Source organism: Triturus cristatus, chromosome 11 (genome assembly GCF_964204655.1).
Source record: "Triturus cristatus chromosome 11, aTriCri1.1, whole genome shotgun sequence".
NCBI lineage: Eukaryota > Metazoa > Chordata > Amphibia > Caudata > Salamandridae > Triturus > Triturus cristatus.
The window spans coordinates 209017586-209036318 of record NC_140594.1 but is presented as its reverse complement, the minus strand read 5'-3'; the positions used below and the strand labels follow the sequence as shown (position 1 = coordinate 209036318).

Sequence of the window (18733 nt, the reverse complement as noted above, 5' to 3'; positions counted from 1 at the left end):
GCTTCACGGTCTCTTAGGCAATGAGGGGGCTCCTAGCGGCAGCCGGCTAGAAGGTGGTCGGCTTCACCGCCAGCGCAAGGATTGTACATCGCCACACCGGCTTCATTATGGCTGTTGCTTTCCAGTTCGGGCACGCGCAGTTGTGACCCTGTTTTTTACCCGCTTCTGTTGGTTTCAGCGGATTAGTCAATAGATGGGCTTGTTGTAGGTGGTGCTATTTTGTAGTAAATATAGGAATGCAGCGACATGTGCTCAGTATGGCATGTAACTGGAGCTCATGTTTAACGTTTCAACACCTTTGTGTTCACACACATTCACATTTGTATAATAGAGATGTAATTCTCAAGGAGCGTTAGATTAACGCTATGAATGGTGATCAGCCAGGCCTTTCAGTGAGCGGGACACCTAGCAAATGTACGGTGTGCTGGTGGCCGGTCTGTATGCCATAGTCATTGCCTGAGCAAGCTGGGTAGCCGGCAGAGTAGTTCCAATTCTTAAACAATCCTTGAAGCTTGCGCAGGGCTCCCTCGGCTCTGTTGGTGTCTTTTATATCGCTGGGTCCTCTCGGGACTCTTCACCGCCGTGTCCGGGATCAGGTGGAAGGGCACTCATCGCCTTCAGCACCTATGCTAAGCAAAGTTTTAAGCTTAAGTGTTGAGGGTGATTTAATGTTCCTGGGTCTTTCAGAAGGGGCACATAGGGTAGGATGACCCAGCGGCAAGGAGCAGCTAGGGTGGTTTACGTGCGCTTTATCGACTATGAAGAGAGTATGCTTCGCGGGGCCCGGCTTCAGAGGCCGATAGGATGTCCGTTGTATTTATTCGATCGTAAACGATTAGTTTGTTATTTGGGCACAGCCGTGTGGTGGGTCTTTCCTCGTAAGATTGGGTTTAGCCTGACTTTAATCTCCCTGTTTGTCACACATGGTTTAATGCTGGGGGTGTCAACAAGCCCTGTGCCGCAAGTCGATGGACGGCATGTAGTTTTCTGATTGATTTGTTCGACCTGTTATTAGTAAACACACCAGGTACTATGAGGTAGTGACATTTGTACTCAAATAATAGGTACCCCAGGACACATGTCCTCCAATACACACATCTCCAGACAGGACTGCCCCTCCCTGCCCACACCCCTTTTGGCAAAGGGTAGTAAATACTTGATGGGCTGGCAGGCTTTCACAGACGTTCGTGGCAAGTTTGCACATGATCCTGCTCATAATTGTATGTGCGGATAGTTTGGGGCAGGTTACAGGCCGCATCTTGTCTCGGTGGGGTTGAAGTAGGGTCGGGTCAATTGACTGAGGAGAGCCATAATCGCTTGGTTATCAGGGCAGGAAGGAATGTCAGGCAAGATTATAGCGAAGGCAGGTAGTGGTACTTATCGTGTATTTGATGTTGCCTCACTGGCAGGCCGCCAGGCCTGTGGACCAGGTACCTAGGTCACACATCAGGCAGTACCAGCTTAACAGGGATGAATTGTACTGAATAAACAGTTTCCCACCACTGTTGGTTAGTTGGGATACTGTCATATCTTCCTTTTCTCTGGATCTCCTTTTTCCAACACTCCATGTAAGCTGAGGAGGCCTGTTGATGCTGTCAGACCTGCTATTTACTAAAAACACCAAGTACTATGAATTTTCAGTTGTACTCGATTCTTAGGTACTTACAGGAAGCATATGGTTCAATCATACTCCTTTGGACAGGCCATTGTACCTAGGTCAATTACATCAGGCAGAGATGCCCAGTGGAATCATGTGGGGGACTGCACAGAACAGGATACTGCACAGGTTAGATGCCGGCAAATTGTAGCTGCACTACTGCAGAGGGCAAAGTAAACCTTACTGATTCCCAGGCGGGGTGATGGTGGTGCTGGTGGTGGTCCAACCTTTTTTCTCAGGATCACTTCCTTACTAGTTTAGCGGTGCCATCAGTAGCACCTGCAGCGGCTCACAGGGGTAGCAGTAAAGCTTCTTTTATTTCGTCTGGGATGGGAGCTGGCAATGTGGGAGGGAGCACTAATACGGACAACCACAAGAGAACATTTTGCAGTCATAGAAGGTTAATTTGATGGCATGGAACCGTTGCTTCAGTTATGCGCATTTTCCTTGGCAATTGTCAGCGAACATTCAGAATGCAGTGTAGGTGGTTAGCCTGCTGTCATGCCTATCAGATGTGTTTTAGCTCAGGCATGGCCAAGCAGGGGTTAGATGCCTGAGGTCTGCCCCGGGATACATGTTCACAGGCAGGTGGCGCGGCAGAACTTAGAGGGGCTTGGGTCCGACCGCTGGTTCAGGTACAGATCCTGGTAGGTTCACTTAGTATCCTGTCCTAGAGTTCGTTGAAACCGGCACCTTTGATTTGAGTAACGATAACGTGTAATTTCTCTCGCCCTCCAGCCTTGGCTGGCAGCTATGCAGGCTGTGGAAGTTGTCTTCCAACTAGGGCGATATGGTCCATATGTTTGGGGGGGAACGCCTGGGTTAAACTCAATTGGGCTACAAAGTATTAGAAGACCACTTGGCATTCAAAAAAGAGAGGTTTTATACTTTGGTTCCCCTCTGGTTCACCCTGTCCTGTCCGCTCCCTGGTATACTAACAGAAGTTTGGGGGAGGGCAAGGCTTCTCATAGGGTGGTGACGGACAGAATGCGATGGACATACTCAGACTAGTGCTAGACTCAGATAACTGAGTGAAGGAGGAAGTTAGACGGGCTTGTCAACTCTTACCTCCACGCGCATGGGCATTTCCTGGCAGGAGTGGCTTGTCAAAGGTATGGTTCTTCAGCCAGGCAATGTTAACATTGAACCAACACCTAATTATTGGTTTAAGGTCGGATCAGTCAAAAATCTACGGGGAGTTTAGAAAGGATGGGGGGCACCTGTCCAGAAGGGGCATGCTGGCCTCCGGTCCTGTATGGGCTAAGACTTGTGTGGCTGGACCTGGGAGAGGCCCGGTATCAGCATGTTGGAAGTAAAGAGGCCTACCTGGGTGGGCGGCCCTGGTAGTGACGGTGGCCACTCCCAGAGCTGTGGAGGAGTTACAGGGCGATCCAGAGTCTGCAGATACCAAGGAGTACTTTATGCAGCAGCACAGCTTGGTGCTAAGCCAGGATACCCAGGGATGTCTTAGCGTTGTCCCCTGGAAGAACTACGGCGCCACGTTAGTCCTATGGGCGGTTGTGGTCTGAGCAACCGGGGGCTGCCAGGAACGCTCCGCCCACCTCTTGCGGGGGGGGGGGGGGGGGGAGCGAGTGGACTGGTGGTCCACGGATGGGAGGGGTGGCCCCTCCCAAGATTTGGTGACAATTGGCGACAGCCACGGTGTAATTTGGCTTATCAGACAGGCAGGCGGCATATGGGTTGGCCTGCCCTGGAATCGCCCGTAAGATAACCCACCATGTTGGTTATGCTAATAACTCTGCAGCAAATTTCTCCACTAAACAAGGTGTCGTGTGGTTTATTGATGCATTGTGATGTGGTATCAAATGTGACTACAGTTGCCGATATTGGCACTATGTCAAGGCTGCCCGGGGGGACGTGCAGCAGCCCCTCAATAGGGCGGGCGCCTTAGTGCCACAGGAAGGCACTGGAGTCGTCCGTCTAGTTCCCTGGGCCAGGTCCAGGGAAGACTTCCGGCCGACCCCTCTTCCGGGGGGGGGGGGGGGGGGGGGGGGGGGGGGGGGTCGGAGAGACGGGGGTACTTAGGCTGTCCCCCACCCATCTTTCAGCCTCTTGGTCCCTGCCGTCTCACCTAGCCCGCCCCTCCGCTTACCCGGCGGACGGCCACTATAAGGTTTTGGGGGGGGGGGGCATGATTTCTAACCTATTGTTTTGTGTTGCAGGAGGAGTTACAGGGCGATCCAGAGTCTGCAGATACCAAGGGGTACTTCATGCAGCAGCACAGCTTGGTGCTAAGTGATGATACCCAGGGATGTCTTAGCGTTGTCCTCTGGAAGAACTACGGCACCCCGTTAGTCCTACGGGCGGTTGTGGGTCTGAGCAACCGGGGGCTGCCAGGAACGCTCCGCCCACCTCTTTCCGGGGGGGAGAGGGGGGGCGTGAGTAAGCGAGTGGACTGGTGGTCCACGGATGGGAGGGGTGGCCCCTCCCAAGATTTGGTATGCACCAATTGGCTACGGTGTAATTTGGCTTATCAGACAGGCAGGCGGCATATGGGTTGGCCTGCCCTGGGATCACCCATAAGATAACCCATCATGTTGGCATATTGGTTATGCTAATAAACCTGCAGCAAATTTCTCCACTAAACAAGGTGTCGTGTGGTTTATTGATGTATTGTGATGTGTGACTACAGTTGCCGATATTGGCACTATGACAGATGTTCCCGCCCTATTCTTTTGCCTAACAGGACTTGTTGGGGCGCGCAACGTGTGTTTGTGTATTTTATAGATGGGACAGGCCACCGGAGCACCTCGCTGCAGACGAACAGAACACAGACTGAAAGGTATGCTGCAAACATATCAATATTGCCCAACATATACGTGCCTCTATGCCTTGTTTTAAATCGGGTCTGTGCCGCAACGAGCTAAATGTAACCAGATTGAGAAACAGCACACAGTGGCTCAGGGTGGAGTGCACGGACTGATGTTAAAAAGCATCTATCATGTTTAACACGTGTTGGACATCTTACTGCATAAACAAAGTGTTGCAGGGCTTCTGCTCATGCACAGAACTATGCGCAGGAAACCAGGACCTCAGTGAATTGTGGTGTACCAAAAACTCACTTCAGTACCCAGAACCACAATCCGACTAGCATCAGTGTCCCATTCGTTATCCGTATCTTCTCGGAGATCCCAATGATTAGACAACCCAGAACATGCGACTTAGAGTACTCTCAGGAATGGTGGGAATCAGAAATACCTGTTCATTATTCTCATATCAGTCCACAACAAGAGTAATCAGAGACACGGTAAAGTTTAAAATGTTTATTTTATAAAACTACGTGTCCTAAGATGCAGTATTTTGGCTAACATAAGCAGACAAATGATTAAAATTAAAACCATCAGCATTGTTACAATACCATAGAAAATGAAGGGAGAAATCATATTATAAATGACAGTGGAATACAGCCACCTTCCCTTCACTAGTAAGCTAGTTTTATTAGACTAATAGAAGGTCTCTAGGTTTGAATGGGGAACCCCATACCGTAAAGATCAGCTTAGGTTAATCACATCACAGGATCAGCTTTGCTCTGCGCCTGGAAAAGTTCTTCTCCAGAATGTGTGTCTAATGCATGCAAACTGCAATATTAAAGGCTCTCGACTTTCAGGTATCTGCAGCTGTGTGCGTGTTATGGCTAGAGAGTGGGCCGATCAACCTGAACTCAAAAACATGCATTGTCTGGCGGCTCAGACTGTTTCTGCACACAATGTTCAGACCAAGGTCGCAGTGCACGTCTAGGAATGTGAACAACAGACAGTTCCCATGTGAAGAAAAGGCAAGCAAGCAGTTTTCAAATAATTACACGTATCTGCAGTATCGTGTGCAAAAGCAGCAAAAGTGGCAAGATGGCGTTTCTAACATCTAACGGGCTTATGCTAACATAACAATGTATGTATCTAAATCACTGCCTTCACTACAGAAGCACAGCGGGCAGCCGTGCACATAAATGGTAATGCTAAAGTAATAATGATGAAAGGTAACCTATCGTTTAAAGGGTGACTTCCATACAGTGAGGAGTCGAGTCTACGCCACTTGAGTATGCTGAGACGTGTGTGTGTTCATTCCTTCTCAACCTCTGGGAAAGTGAAAGTACTCGAACCACGGCATGCACGAAGGGGGAGAGACTGCGTGGGAGACAAGAGTAGGCACGCTCATTAAAAACAGATGGCCCCTGCGCTCTGCTGCTGGCTCCCGAGAGCAAAACGCTCTGGGAGTAAACATTTCACAAGAAGCTGGGACCTCCACACGCCTTTGGCCAATTGCGTACTAAAGCCAGACACAAAGGCCAATCGCATATGAGCACCATACGCACGAGCTTCTACACAAGCTGAAGTGATTCCAAGAGGTCGATTCCCTATGCAGCGCATGCGTGCTGCCATAGGCTCGACCTAAAAGGGGAAGCTTGGCAACTAATTTTTCAAAATAATGTTCCAATATTCTCAGTAAAACAGCAGCCTTGATTGATACACATGCATTGATACACATGCACAGTTAAAGTCGCAAAGATATGAAGGCTACACAATGCAATTCATCAGAAGTTCGCTGCTGTTTGGCTATCATTTTGTGTGCCCTTTACAATGAGATCCCGATTCTATTGTTATTACCCGAGACAAGAGGACTGCTAACTTAGAAGAGATGCGTCAAAGTAAGCCACTACACGTCAACCTCTTTTGAGTGTTATTTTAAAGATCCCATGAAAAATAATTGAAACAATGATGCTAAAATTAATACACAAGTCACAAACAGGTTTGTAAGTAGTCACTATAGTTCTAATAATATTTATGAGTTACTTGCCTCATAAACCGAAAAAAGGACAGTAGTAAATCCATGGCTGCTATTAGTAGATTGATAGTCAGTGATAAGAAATCAGAAACTTTTGATCTAGGGAAACAGCCTTTACATGCCATTACAACGCATGTGTCTTTACCACGCAGGATTTTACAACGAATATATGCCTTTACCACACATGCCTTTACAACAAGAATGTTAAGTATTTCGCAGTTAAGTGTGATTATATATTTTTTTTTTTTAGGGTGGGTTTTGGGTGCCAAAGGTATTTGTAGGGTTTAGAGTGGGTATGGGGTTTTGTGTGTCAAGTATTTTAAGGGTATGAGTTTTCGGGGTGGCAAGGGATTTTTTTTAGGGAGGGTATGGGGTTTTTGGTTGGCAAGGGTAAATTCAGGGTGGATGTCGATTACTGTTTGTCAAGGGTAAATTCAGGGTGGATATTTGGATGGCAAGGGTATGTGTGTGTATATATATATATATATATATATACACACACACAACCTGTTACAATGTTACCACGCATATGCCTTTACCATACATGCCTTTACAACGAAGATTCATTGTAAAGGTATATTTGTGGTAGACGCATGTGTTCTAATGACGGTGGGGGAAAGGCATGCATGGTTCCATCATACACCCTTGGATCTTATCCATGGAAGGAGACAGTATCTTCCTACACATTCAATGCGGACAAAAAATGCCTACAAATCATCTTTTCTTACCTGAAAGAGTGATAAATCTACACCCATCATCAACCCACACTAAATTTGAATTTGGCAATAAGACAACATAAATAAAAAATGTTTTTTAATAAAATTGTTATTTTTACTTTGGTTCTTCAGCAAAGGCACTTGATAAATGCTGCAGTAACCTAGAATAGAAAAAAAAAGACAATATACAACACTCAAATGACAAAATATATTTTAAAAAAAATTAGGAAAGCCCAAAAAAAAAAAAAAAAAAAAAAAGGGAGATTTATCCTTAGTGTTCACAGGTAACAGAAATAAATCACTCCCATTAGGCTTGTGCAGTGGAGTATAAAAAGTGGCGATTCGTTTTTGTTCATGCATCCGATAGTCTGATGCATACCTATCATGAAACATTCCCATTCAGAACATGACAGATTTTAAATATTAGTGCTTACAAGACCATAAGTTTATACAAAACAAACATTAGCCTCCAGGCATGTGAAGAGTGTCTGCATCAGAAGAGTTCTGCGCCGCCAACCTCTCGAGCGATTAGTGTTACTCAATAAATCAAAACAAAACTCCCGGCTGCCTTAGAACATTAATACAACAAAATAAAAACAAACTTCAATGTAAACGCATTTGTAGACCTCACTCCACAAATATGTCAAACTTCATGTTCCAATGTTAAATTCTTGCAACATTGTACACCGTTGACAGAGTGACCTTCTGGATATTGGAAAGGTACTGGTGTCAGAGAGACATTTGCCAGATTCAATTAGAATTTGAGGCATAATGTTAACACTCCTAATTGCACCCCTCTACCAAAAGCTCACCAAGACAAAGCTATACAGATTGCTATGTTTGATTTAACTGCTTAAAAGGTATAACATTGACACATGATCCTATAACAAACCGGTCAATTATGAACCATAAAAATAGAGTATTTTCTAATTAACTTGCTAATATACACAAATGCGACATAGACAAAGATGCTTATCCACTTTTACCCGAAAGTGCTTCTATTTTAACCATAACAACTGTGGAAGCGTAAAGAAAAATATTCCAATGTCCATGTTTTGGGTGAAGACAACACTTTGATGAAATGAAAAAAACTTATTAACTTGGTTAAGTTTCCAGCAACAGTTAACAAATATACTTCATTGGGCTATCAAAACTGCATCTTTAGGTCAAGCAGCCATAGAAATCAGAGACAGAATGGAATGGTGGGGCAGCATTATTTTGTAAACCAAGCCACTAACATTTCCAGTGTTGAGCATCCTTTGCTGTATCCAATCTGAGAAGCTGCGTGTGAACTTTCCTTTCATTCACAAACCCTTCCTGGCGAGAAATCGGATGGATGGATCTCTGGCGTATTAGCCCATAAAGTACTAAAATAAGGAAACTGTGTCACAAAGTGTTATGTACAGTGCATGTGTAGAAAAATATATGGCATTACTTTACCCTGAACCATAAAGTCAGGAGGCAGTTGAAGATAACAGGAGATTAAAGTAACCTTCTGTTGTAGCTTATTCTAAAGAAGTAGCACAGCTCCATAACAAGTCTATTTACACCCTCATATACAACAAAACATACTTGTCACTCTCCAGAACCATAAATTGTCACAACAGCTCTTACCCCCTTCATTCTTCAGAAATGAACTTCTGAAAATTGAAAGCCTTATTAAGTCAAAGCGCCTCCTCCGCACAAATGTGAACATATTAACATTTAAAGTTTTTTCCAGTCAATTGGCTTCTTGCCTGACTTTGCCAAAAACTCGTTGGTTTTAGAAAAATGTTTGCAGCCAAAAAATCCTCTGTGCACCGAGAGGGGTGAAGGATGAACAGCCTGCAAAACATGGTGACGTTTCTGTAAAAAATAAAATAAAACCAAAAACATAATTATAACAAGTCCACAAAAAGAATATTTTTACCATTTAAAGAGCCCCCTCCACAAAGATACAACTCAAAAAGACAGTAAAAAATCATACCAGAGAGCCTAGGAATCTGTAGTCAGGAAAGTTCATAATTAGTCGTTTCTAAAGTGTTCTATAGGTGCATCACACTTTATTTCAAGGAACCTCAGGGGCAGAGAAGCCAGAGCCCATTGGATAACAAAAATGCATTATAGAACATGCACACACTTTGGCTAGCAAACGCAGACACATCCTCCTGAATGGTACCGACCAATGTGGTTTCCTTTTTGTTACATCCATGATTGTTCTTGGTAAGCCTGGGCAAAGCGCTATGCTCGCGTAGTTTGCGCTACTTCGCACTACACAAATTGCACGTAGCACAGTGCAAACACGCATAGTGCAGCGGTCATTTTTTGCCTGCTCGCGGTCCTCAACGTCAAGTTGGCGACCGCGAGCAAGCAAAATGACATCCCGGCGAGACTTTTTCCTCGTTCGCGATCAGCAACATCAAGTTGCCGATCACGAGCGTGGAAAATAAACCTCCCGGCGAGATTCTCAACGTGGGGAGGTCAGGTTTCTCATTTCGAGTGGTCGCGACGAGAAACTACCAGTCCGCATTGAGAAAGCTGCTGCTGGAGTAGAAATCTACTCGAGCGGCACTGTGGAAGATGCAGGATGCACTTACTGCAGAGTGCGAACAGCATCTTGCACAGTGCACTACGCAGTTTGCAAAGCTACGCAGTTTGCAAAGCTACGCAGTTTGCAAAGCTACGCAGTTTGCAAAGCTACGCAGTTTGCAAAGCTCGCATAGCGCTACTTTGCAAACTACACCCAGGGTTAGTTCTTGGCTTCCTGATGCTACTCACTCACCACTATGGCCAGTTCTATTGCGAAGCACTTCCTTGTGAAAGAGTACACGTAGCTGTGACTTATCACCTTAGGGTGTGGTACTCATTAATCCCAAACTGTACAACTCTTCACTAGGTGGTCATCAACCATCTCGTCTTAGTACCAAGCTCCTAAGGTTGGTCTATCAGTTTTGGAGATCACCTTCTGCAGAATTCATGCTAAAATGAGTAAGTGTCTGAAAGCCTACATGAAAGACTATCCAGCCAATCTGCCTTCTTGACTCTGCAGGGCATCAGTATATTAAGTTTTCAAACATGGGGGGGGAGGAGCCAAGATGGCGACCGGACCAGACGCTTGAGCGCCCGGCTCCGTCGGCCCGTGGCCTCGGACTACTATCCTGACGCCCATCCTCGCCGATTCTCGAGGTGCAACGTGTGCGAAGACGCGCTGACCGCGCTGCCGCTTTCCCGGAGTCTCAGCCCGCCCGGATGCCCGAGTTCTGGGTGCTTTTGTCCTCTGCATGGAACCCCTGCGCCATTATGGCCTTTGCCGGCCCCCTGGAAGCTCCGCAGATACCGGACCAGCTAGCGCTAAACTGAGCCCCGCGGTCCCGATCTCACCTCGCACCACGGATCGTTGCTGGATGAGTCCGGGGAGGGACGGCCGGACACCTTCTGCACCCTGTGCCTGACGGGCTGGAGCTGTGGGGGTGGGCCCCGGTGCGGCGGGCCTCCTGCCCCGCTCTGAGGACCGCGCTGTGGGAGGCTGCTGACCCCCTTCACCTATTGCCTAGCCGGCGGCAAAGAGAACCTGCGAGTAGAGAAGCGACTGTCGGCCTTCCCTGTTGCGGTGTAGACTTGAGGGGAATTGACTCCTTGCCACGAACCCCCCCCCCCTGGCCATTGCAACGTACAGCGGCAAAACATGGCGTTGAGTGCCTGCTCGCGGCTGGGGGGTGATACTCTGGTCTCGCCCGCTGCCCACTTCGCCCTCCCTCTTCCGGACACCAGCTCCACAGTGCCGTCCCGGATTGCTGCCGATGTGGGGGCCCAGCTTCCGCTGACATGCGGCTCCGTTCTGGCTGTCCTGCGGGACTTTCAACTACAGATGTGCGCTGGCCTGCAGGCGCTGAGTGAGCGGTTTGACCCTATACTGTCGGCTGCGGGTCGTGAGCGCTCTGTTTGTTATCCACAGGGCGTGGGTCTCCCGGTGCTTTTATCCTCTTGCGGGGACGCAACGGTGGTGTATGATTGTGCTACACTGGTGCCTTCATCCGGCGTTCCCGGCACCCGGGGTCCACCGCTCTCCACCTCAACTGCGGATACTTTGTCCCCCTGGTCATGGCTGCCTGTTTCATTGTTGCCTGCCTCACCGCGTCCGCAAGAGTATCCTGCTGAACGACACCTAACGGCTCCGAGGAACCGTCCGCCGTGGCCTACTGCTTCCTTTTTGTGGAACTCCTGTACTTTACTTGCCAGGTTTGGATTTTATGTGGTGCAAAGAGGGGCCTCACTAGCTGGTCGGCGGCCATTTCGTGATCCTACTTCACCATCTTCTCACAAGCGGCCATCTTGCCTTTGTCTGCTCGGGACACGGGGCCTTCATGTAGGGGCTGGTTTAATCCCAAGCCCGCGATCGGGCCAGGGCTAGACTGACTTCTATCGCCATGGTTCATGGACGGGCTGGCCTTGGACTGGAACTGTATGTCTGTTTTGTGCGCACTCGTCGCGACTTGTATTCCTTCGCTTAAATTGTGGTGACAGGGTATCTTCGCATGCAATTTTTTGGCGTAGTGGGCTCTCAGTGTGTGGAGGCCATAACTGGCGGATGGTTTGGGGCGCTCTGGTGTCCCGTGGGCTCCTCCTCACCTTCTTTTCTGTTTTCTTCATTTCTTTACTCGATTCCTACCTTCTCTCTCGTCTATATTTCGGGTTCATTGGGCGACAGGCACTATGCTGGGGGGGGGGCAGGCCGTTGCCTCCGCATTGGTGTTGGGTGGGGGGATTATACTCTGTTCTTAATTAGTTCTATGGGCCTTTTTCTCTTATGTCTCTGCGCTTTACTTGCTTCGATTCGGGGTCCGGGTGTGGGGTGGATCGAGTGGGGGCGGCTCTGGAGGGGTGCGTACTTGCTCATGTGACTATCCTGTAATATCTCTGCACCGCCTCACTGCTTGAGATTTTACTTCCATTGTTGTTTGTATTGATGTTGCTGCTCTCCCGTATGGTGAAGCTATCTTGCGGACTCGAATCTCCTTTGTTCTTATCCTTCACTTACTTTTTTTTTTTTCCCTGATAAAATTACCTTTAAAACCTAAAATTAACCTTCACCTCTCCTTCCCCGGGTGTCAAAGATATCTACAGTATGTAACTCATAACTCGGTGTTAATCTTGACCGTTGACACACGGGGGCTGTAATGTGGGTACCAGTGCTTCACTGTATCGTGGCCGGCCTGACGGTTGTAGGCCCGTATTTGTTCTTTTAAGATGCACGAATAAAGGTTTAAAAAAAAAAAAAAAAAAAAAAAAGTTTTCAAACATGCCCCGCATTTATATCTATCGCGAGTTGATCCTCAAGCCACATTCACATTGTGATACTGTGTCCTCATTTAAACAAGACAATATTGCTGACAACTTTTTTTAACCCATCATAAAACTGCTTTGAAAATGGAATATCATAGGGATTTGTGTTAAAGGGGTTTTAAAACACAGACTACAGGAAGGGGTTTTTGGCAGTTGCTCATGGAGAAAAACAGAGTCTAATCTACTTTAGAATAGGAATCCTTTGTTAAGTTCTCAGATGCAGATGGTCACTTATCAGCAAGTAGTTTGGCCACATGCTGCCTCTACATTGTACACCGCTTGCTATTCAAATAAAGTGTCAGTGCAAGGACAAGAACAAAATCCCTTTTTACTAGCTACTCGTGAGACATTAACCTTGAAGTGCTACGTTTGAATGGTGCATAATTTCCTTCCTAGTACTGTGCTAGACCTATTCTGAAATCTGTAGGCACTTTATGGTACACAGCATGGGCTCTTTTAGATGGTGTGAAATTTGGCTTTCCTGCAGCACTTGGCACAGTTACATCCATCCAGTCGTACAAGTGTTCAATACCATGTTATATTGTAATACCAACCTAGTAGTTAATAGGACTTCGCCATGAAACCAATGCTCTAATAGTACACAAACCTATTTAAAAACCTTACATATCAAAGACATTAGCAGCTAAAATTAACTCTACGATTTCCCCAACAAGATACGGTTTGAATGAAAACAATGGCACTACACTTATTATAAGTTTCTTACATCAGTGTGTGAGTGGGGTGAGGTGGGGGCAAGGGATGATTAGGTGTGAAGAACCCATGCGGAGTGTTTCGACGCTGCTGTGTTAAAATATCTGATTCAGGCTGTGAAGCAGAGTGGCAGGATTTGTAAAAAAAAAGAAGAGCTTTTCCCAAGCCTGCTTTATTTTCTGCAAAACAAGTTATATTAATTTTATGGAGACCAAGCAAAACAGAGGAAGGCAATATCTAAAAGCCCTATCAAGGAACATAAAGAAACTAAACCAAGGACAAGCAAACCGAAACTTAGACTAATAAGCATGCAGGAAATTGCACAGATAATGCTGCTCAAGTCAGAGCTCGAAGTCAGTCACATAGTATCAGTAGAGAACAGGTAGAGAGAGCTAAGTGTAGGTTGAGGCAGACACCAGAACAACATACAACAAATAGCAGAATTGAAATGCCATTGGCAGAAATGGATTCAAAATGTGCCACAGCATGTTCCTTTTTTCAGCATCTTTGGAAGATTCGGTGATGTAGTTTACAAGCGACTACTTTAAGTTTCAAACTTTTGGAAAAGTCAAGGTTACTCAGACAAAATATACATTGTAGCCTATGGAGTAGCGGGTAGAATATAGAATCGTCATCAGCAAAGATACCTCAAGTCATCCAGTTTTACCACTTTAACAAAGAGGCACCCAATATGAGATTTCATTACAAGACCAGCGGCTACCATTCTGCAATGACTTATTAGCTGCTCCAACATGCAGCCCTGTAAAGACTGTTCCCACATCATAAAACATAAGAATGTTCGTAATACACTCCAAATATCCAGTGCACGATCTCATCTTCCTCTTTTATTTGCTGCTCCCGGCACAACAAGATAAGTCTTTATTGCTCTTGCAATTCTACTGCTTTTAAACAACGTAAACCTGTCCTTTATATTTTATAACACTGGAGCAGCTGCCCTTTGTATGACTTGATAGAAGTTTGGTTGTTATTATTAATAATATGAAACAACTAACGTCTTTTCCCTACCAGGACATCTTAAGCACGTCCAATGTATGGTAGGCCCAGGTAAGTCTCCTTAATTCTTTGCCACTTGCGAGCGCAGCATACCCGTTTCAGCATTCAAAAAGAAAGAGGAGATATTAAATACCGTGCAGATTGCCACTCTTGAAGACACGACCAGCCACAGTGACACTTTTACAGTCAATGTAGATTTGTATGCTTAGGCGGTGACTCCTTCAAAAGCAGCACCCTTCCGATTTGTAAATAAATAAAAAAATAAAATAGAAAAAAGGAAAAAAAAGTCACGGGAGCGTGATTTGAGTCTGCCCGCGTCTCCTACGCGAGCCATAGTAGACTACGGGGTAGTCCTTCCATTGTATATCCTCCCTGTCACCTTGACAACACTTTCACACGAACCATAAACGGCCGCCCTACAGAGGCAAAGGCTTTCTCCTGCATTTTATCACAAACATAGGCTTCAAGCACCATCTAGTAGCTATTTTTTATAGAACAAGCACATAGATTTATAAAAATCTTAGATCAAACGAGCTATCAAGGAATTGCAGTAGAATGTTAGCTGTAGTAGAATTCTTCATTCTGTATAGCTCAGGTTCACTGTAGTGGTTAGCTTAGCAGCTAGCTTTGTTATGTCATGTGTTTAGATACAACTGTGCAGTTGTTGGAATCTAAAGAAGAGTGGATGCTCCAATAAAGCTTCTCTACATGAATATGTTATGAGTTATTACTACCACAGGATTCTGTTAATCACTTAGCAAAAGATACCTTCACAACAAACCGTGAGTAAAATCTCAACAAAAAAAGAGCAACTATTTGGTTAACTTGAGAGTCCGTTTAGTCTAAGGGAAAGGAACCCAGCAACCCCCAACCACTTACTAAAGAGCTTATGGGAGAAAAGTATAAAAGATTCCTAGAGGAAGAGCTTAGATCTTCCGTTAAAGAGGTGGTGGACGCCGCACTTAAAGGAAAAGGGCGTCGAGAACTATTTTTCTCTCTCAGACGGTGAGTCCCCTACTACCTCGGAGCCCCTAAGGGGGAAAGTTTCCCAAAAAAGGAAACACCTAGAGGAGGCATCTATCCATGATGACGATTTTGGTAGCCCTCGCACTACAACAGAAAAATGGTGCTCATTGCAGCACAAAAGATAAAGGCCACCCTACCGGGGCTCAGAGAAGGTTGTCCGAAGCGACATGAAAGAAAAATGGCCTTCATAGCACAAAAGACAGATAGTTTCAATTCCTCAGAGATACTAGATTATGAGGGGATGGGAATGGATGAATTTATATTCCATCCACAAGATACATATATTTTTGAAAACCTAGACTTGGATTTGGAACAACACTCTACATCCACAGCTATCAAAAACCCACTTGGTGAGGAAATGTTTAATCCCACCTCCATTAGGCACCCTCGCAGCTCAGAATGGTGGCCTATGGACCACGTGAATAAGTATCTAAGTCAGTGGGTGAGGAAATCTCTGGGCAGAGAATCTCGTAATCTTTTACGAAACGAATGCCCAAGACCCTCCACAGAGGACTAGGTCTGTAATACCCCCAACCTTGAGCCCGAATTGATAACCTACCTATTCAAGTTTGGAAAGAACCCTTGGAAGGGGATAGAAAAATGCTTGAAACAGTGCCAAGACAAACTCCTTGCTGTTCTTGGCCCATTAACTCGAATCCTCAATATGACAGAGGAATCAATATACCCGTGTATATTGACCTCCTGAGAGGCTGGCCCCAAAGGGCCATATGTTTATTGGGGAATACGAACGCAAATTTAATAAATTCAAAGACGGAAGGCAGTCCTCTTGAGAATGAACACCAAATTAGCTGATTTATCCTCTGAGGAGGATATGGGAGATACCAAAGGTCTTCCCTTTGGGGAAGACCTCAAAAAATCTCTGGGGAAGTACGTTTCCACTTTCACAGCCCTTAGCAAAGCGCAATCTAATATGCGCAGTGTCTTCGGGGCACATCCCCTTTTTGGACGGGCTGACAGGAGGGGATTGGCTGTCAGCCGAGGATCCTATAGGTCACAGTTCTTCCCACAAGAACAGAGAGGCCCGTCAAACCAGAACAGAGGCTATTGCCAAAACTCCAGCTTTTACCCCCAGAGAGGGAGAAACACAAGGATTCGTGGTATAAGAACCAGACCTTCAAATGAAGGTTACCAAGGTAAACAAAACTTCTTATTCCCTCTCCAAGGTAGGCGGGAGATTAACATTTTTTGCCCACAACTGGGCAGCAATCACACAAGATCCTTGGGTTCTGGAAACAATTGTAGGCTTTCAAATAGAATTTTGGAAAAACACAATCCAACACAAAAATCCCAGAGAGTTGAACTTAAACGAAGAGAAATCAAAACTGATAGACTTCGATCTCAAATGTTGGACAAAGGACCTTATTAAAGATGCAGATAGTAGAAAATACAGGGGGATTTATAAGCACAATTTTCTTGGTCAAGAAAAAGGACAAGGGCTGGCGTCCCGTTCTAAATCTAAAGGAACTAAACAAGTTCTTGGTGTATAGGCATTTCAAGATGGAAGGGATGCGTCTTTTGACAGACATCTTGCAAGCCAGGGATTGGCTAGTAAAATTAGATCTCAAGATGCCCATTTCACGATACCCATGGACGAAGACAGCCAGAGGTATCTTTGTTTCACTTGGAAAGGAAAACTTTATCAGTTCCTCTGCCTACCCTTCGGCCTGTCCTCAGTCCCTTGGTGTTTTACCAAGGTGCTTCTCCCAGTAGTAAGTTACCTCAGAGATATACCTAGACATACTTATGTCTCAGAAGACAGCAGAGGTCCAGAAACACTTATCCTGGACAATAAATCGTCTAGAGAACTTAGGTTTTTATAATAAATATAGGGAAATCTATCATGACACCAACTCAGGAGTTAGATTTCCTTGGATGTCAGGTAAGTTCCATTTTATCTCAACTAGTTCTACCTCACAAGGTAACTAAAATGAAGAAACAAGTATCTGCTATATTATCAAGAGACTATACTACTAAAAGACTTAGAGATCTGGGCTTTCCTCTCATCTTCGATACGAGCAATTTGCCCTGGACCCCTTCACTACAGTGGTGTGCAGAGACTAAAAACATGGGGATTAAGAAAAGGCTTATGGTATGGTGCGTCAATACCCCTTTCATAAGATGACTGCGTGGACATAGTATGGTGGCCAAAGAATCATTGGGAATGTACTAGACTTTATTCTAGAATTAGACGCAAGCACTGGTGCCCCATCTTAACGAGTGAAGTACTGGCATCGCCCAGGCTGCTCTACACAAGGTTTTGAAGATAATTTAGGATAAGTGGTTTACCTTGGATGGAATTTACTCCTTTTCCTATCCAGTACTTCGGCTGGTTTCCGACTGGGTTTTGGATACCCCAACTATGGATTAATTATAACTACACCACAATGGTGATGCGGACTACCCACCCCCGGGAGCTGTGATCAGGGCCATCAACCTACAGGCACTTTTAGTAGGTTGCCTCCCACTCTTTCCCTGTCCTGAGGAAGACCCGCAAGCCGAGGATAAAAATAACCTTTACGCATTAAGTCCATATGTCACCATTATCCCGTACAACCTACAGATGATACCTCTATGCATTTTTTGAAAATAATTAAGAGTAACAATGAAAATGATTTATGATGGACAGGCCACAACTAACTGGTGTTGATGTTACTTATAACCAGTTCAGATTATAATTTGTGCTAACATGTTCTATTGAACGACCCTCACTGTGATCCCCTTTTATCAAATTTCACACACGAGCACTACTCCTTCACATCCCTTCCTTTGGAGCAACCTCTGGATTACTATATAACTTGGTAAAGTGTTTACCTGCTAAATAGGTTTCTGTGAATAAAAACAGACCATTTCCTGAAGAATCAGTGGATGCCTTTTTCGAAGCTGCACATTTGAAATCTATATGTATTAAGTACCATGTGCTGATCTAATACATGCCAAAATGATTTTTGAATCATAAACGTCTATTGACTTGATGCGTGATAAAGAAAAGTCTAGCTCCTCCCAAAGAGGCAGCCTGATTGAAGGATGGATGCTTGTGGCTAGTAATTGAGCCATCAAAACAAATAGGGAGGAATGGGGGGGGGGGGGAATGCTAGAAAGAGGTCCAGTGCCCGTGCTCCTACAGTTTGAGATAAATTAAAAAATCTAGGGGGTCACTGTTCCTAAATAGGACAGGGGAAGAACTTTATAAAGGCTGGACAGATCGTGAGGAACAGTCAACAAGACAGTTTCATGTTGCCCTCACACATCCCGAAGGATGTCATGCTTCATCCTAGGATGGCTGCTCCTCGCTGGGCCGGCACTGCAATGCCCTACAGGACCCCTGAAGGGTCACTTTAGCGGAGATCTGTTTTTTTTGCAGTTTGATGATTGCAAGTAATATCCAAGTGGGGTGGTGCTGAGCGTGCTATGATGAGAGTTAAAACTGATTGGGGATATCACTGACACTTTTAATACCTTGATT

The 18733-nt window shown here is 45.5% G+C and overlaps 1 protein-coding gene across 2 annotated transcripts in view; it reads right to left on the bottom strand.

The window, feature by feature from the left end:
* Window positions 1-4926: 4926 nt before the first annotated feature.
* The window catches only part of UNG (uracil DNA glycosylase), a 40547-nt gene continuing 26740 nt past the window's right edge, over window positions 4927-18733 (bottom strand). For both annotated transcript variants that reach the window (XM_085634465.1, XM_085634466.1), the window contains exon 7: window positions 4927-9021. In XM_085634465.1, coding sequence (XP_085490591.1) covers window positions 8881-9021 — 141 coding nt within the window. In that variant the 3' untranslated portion in view covers window positions 4927-8880. The remainder of the gene's footprint in view (window positions 9022-18733) is intronic.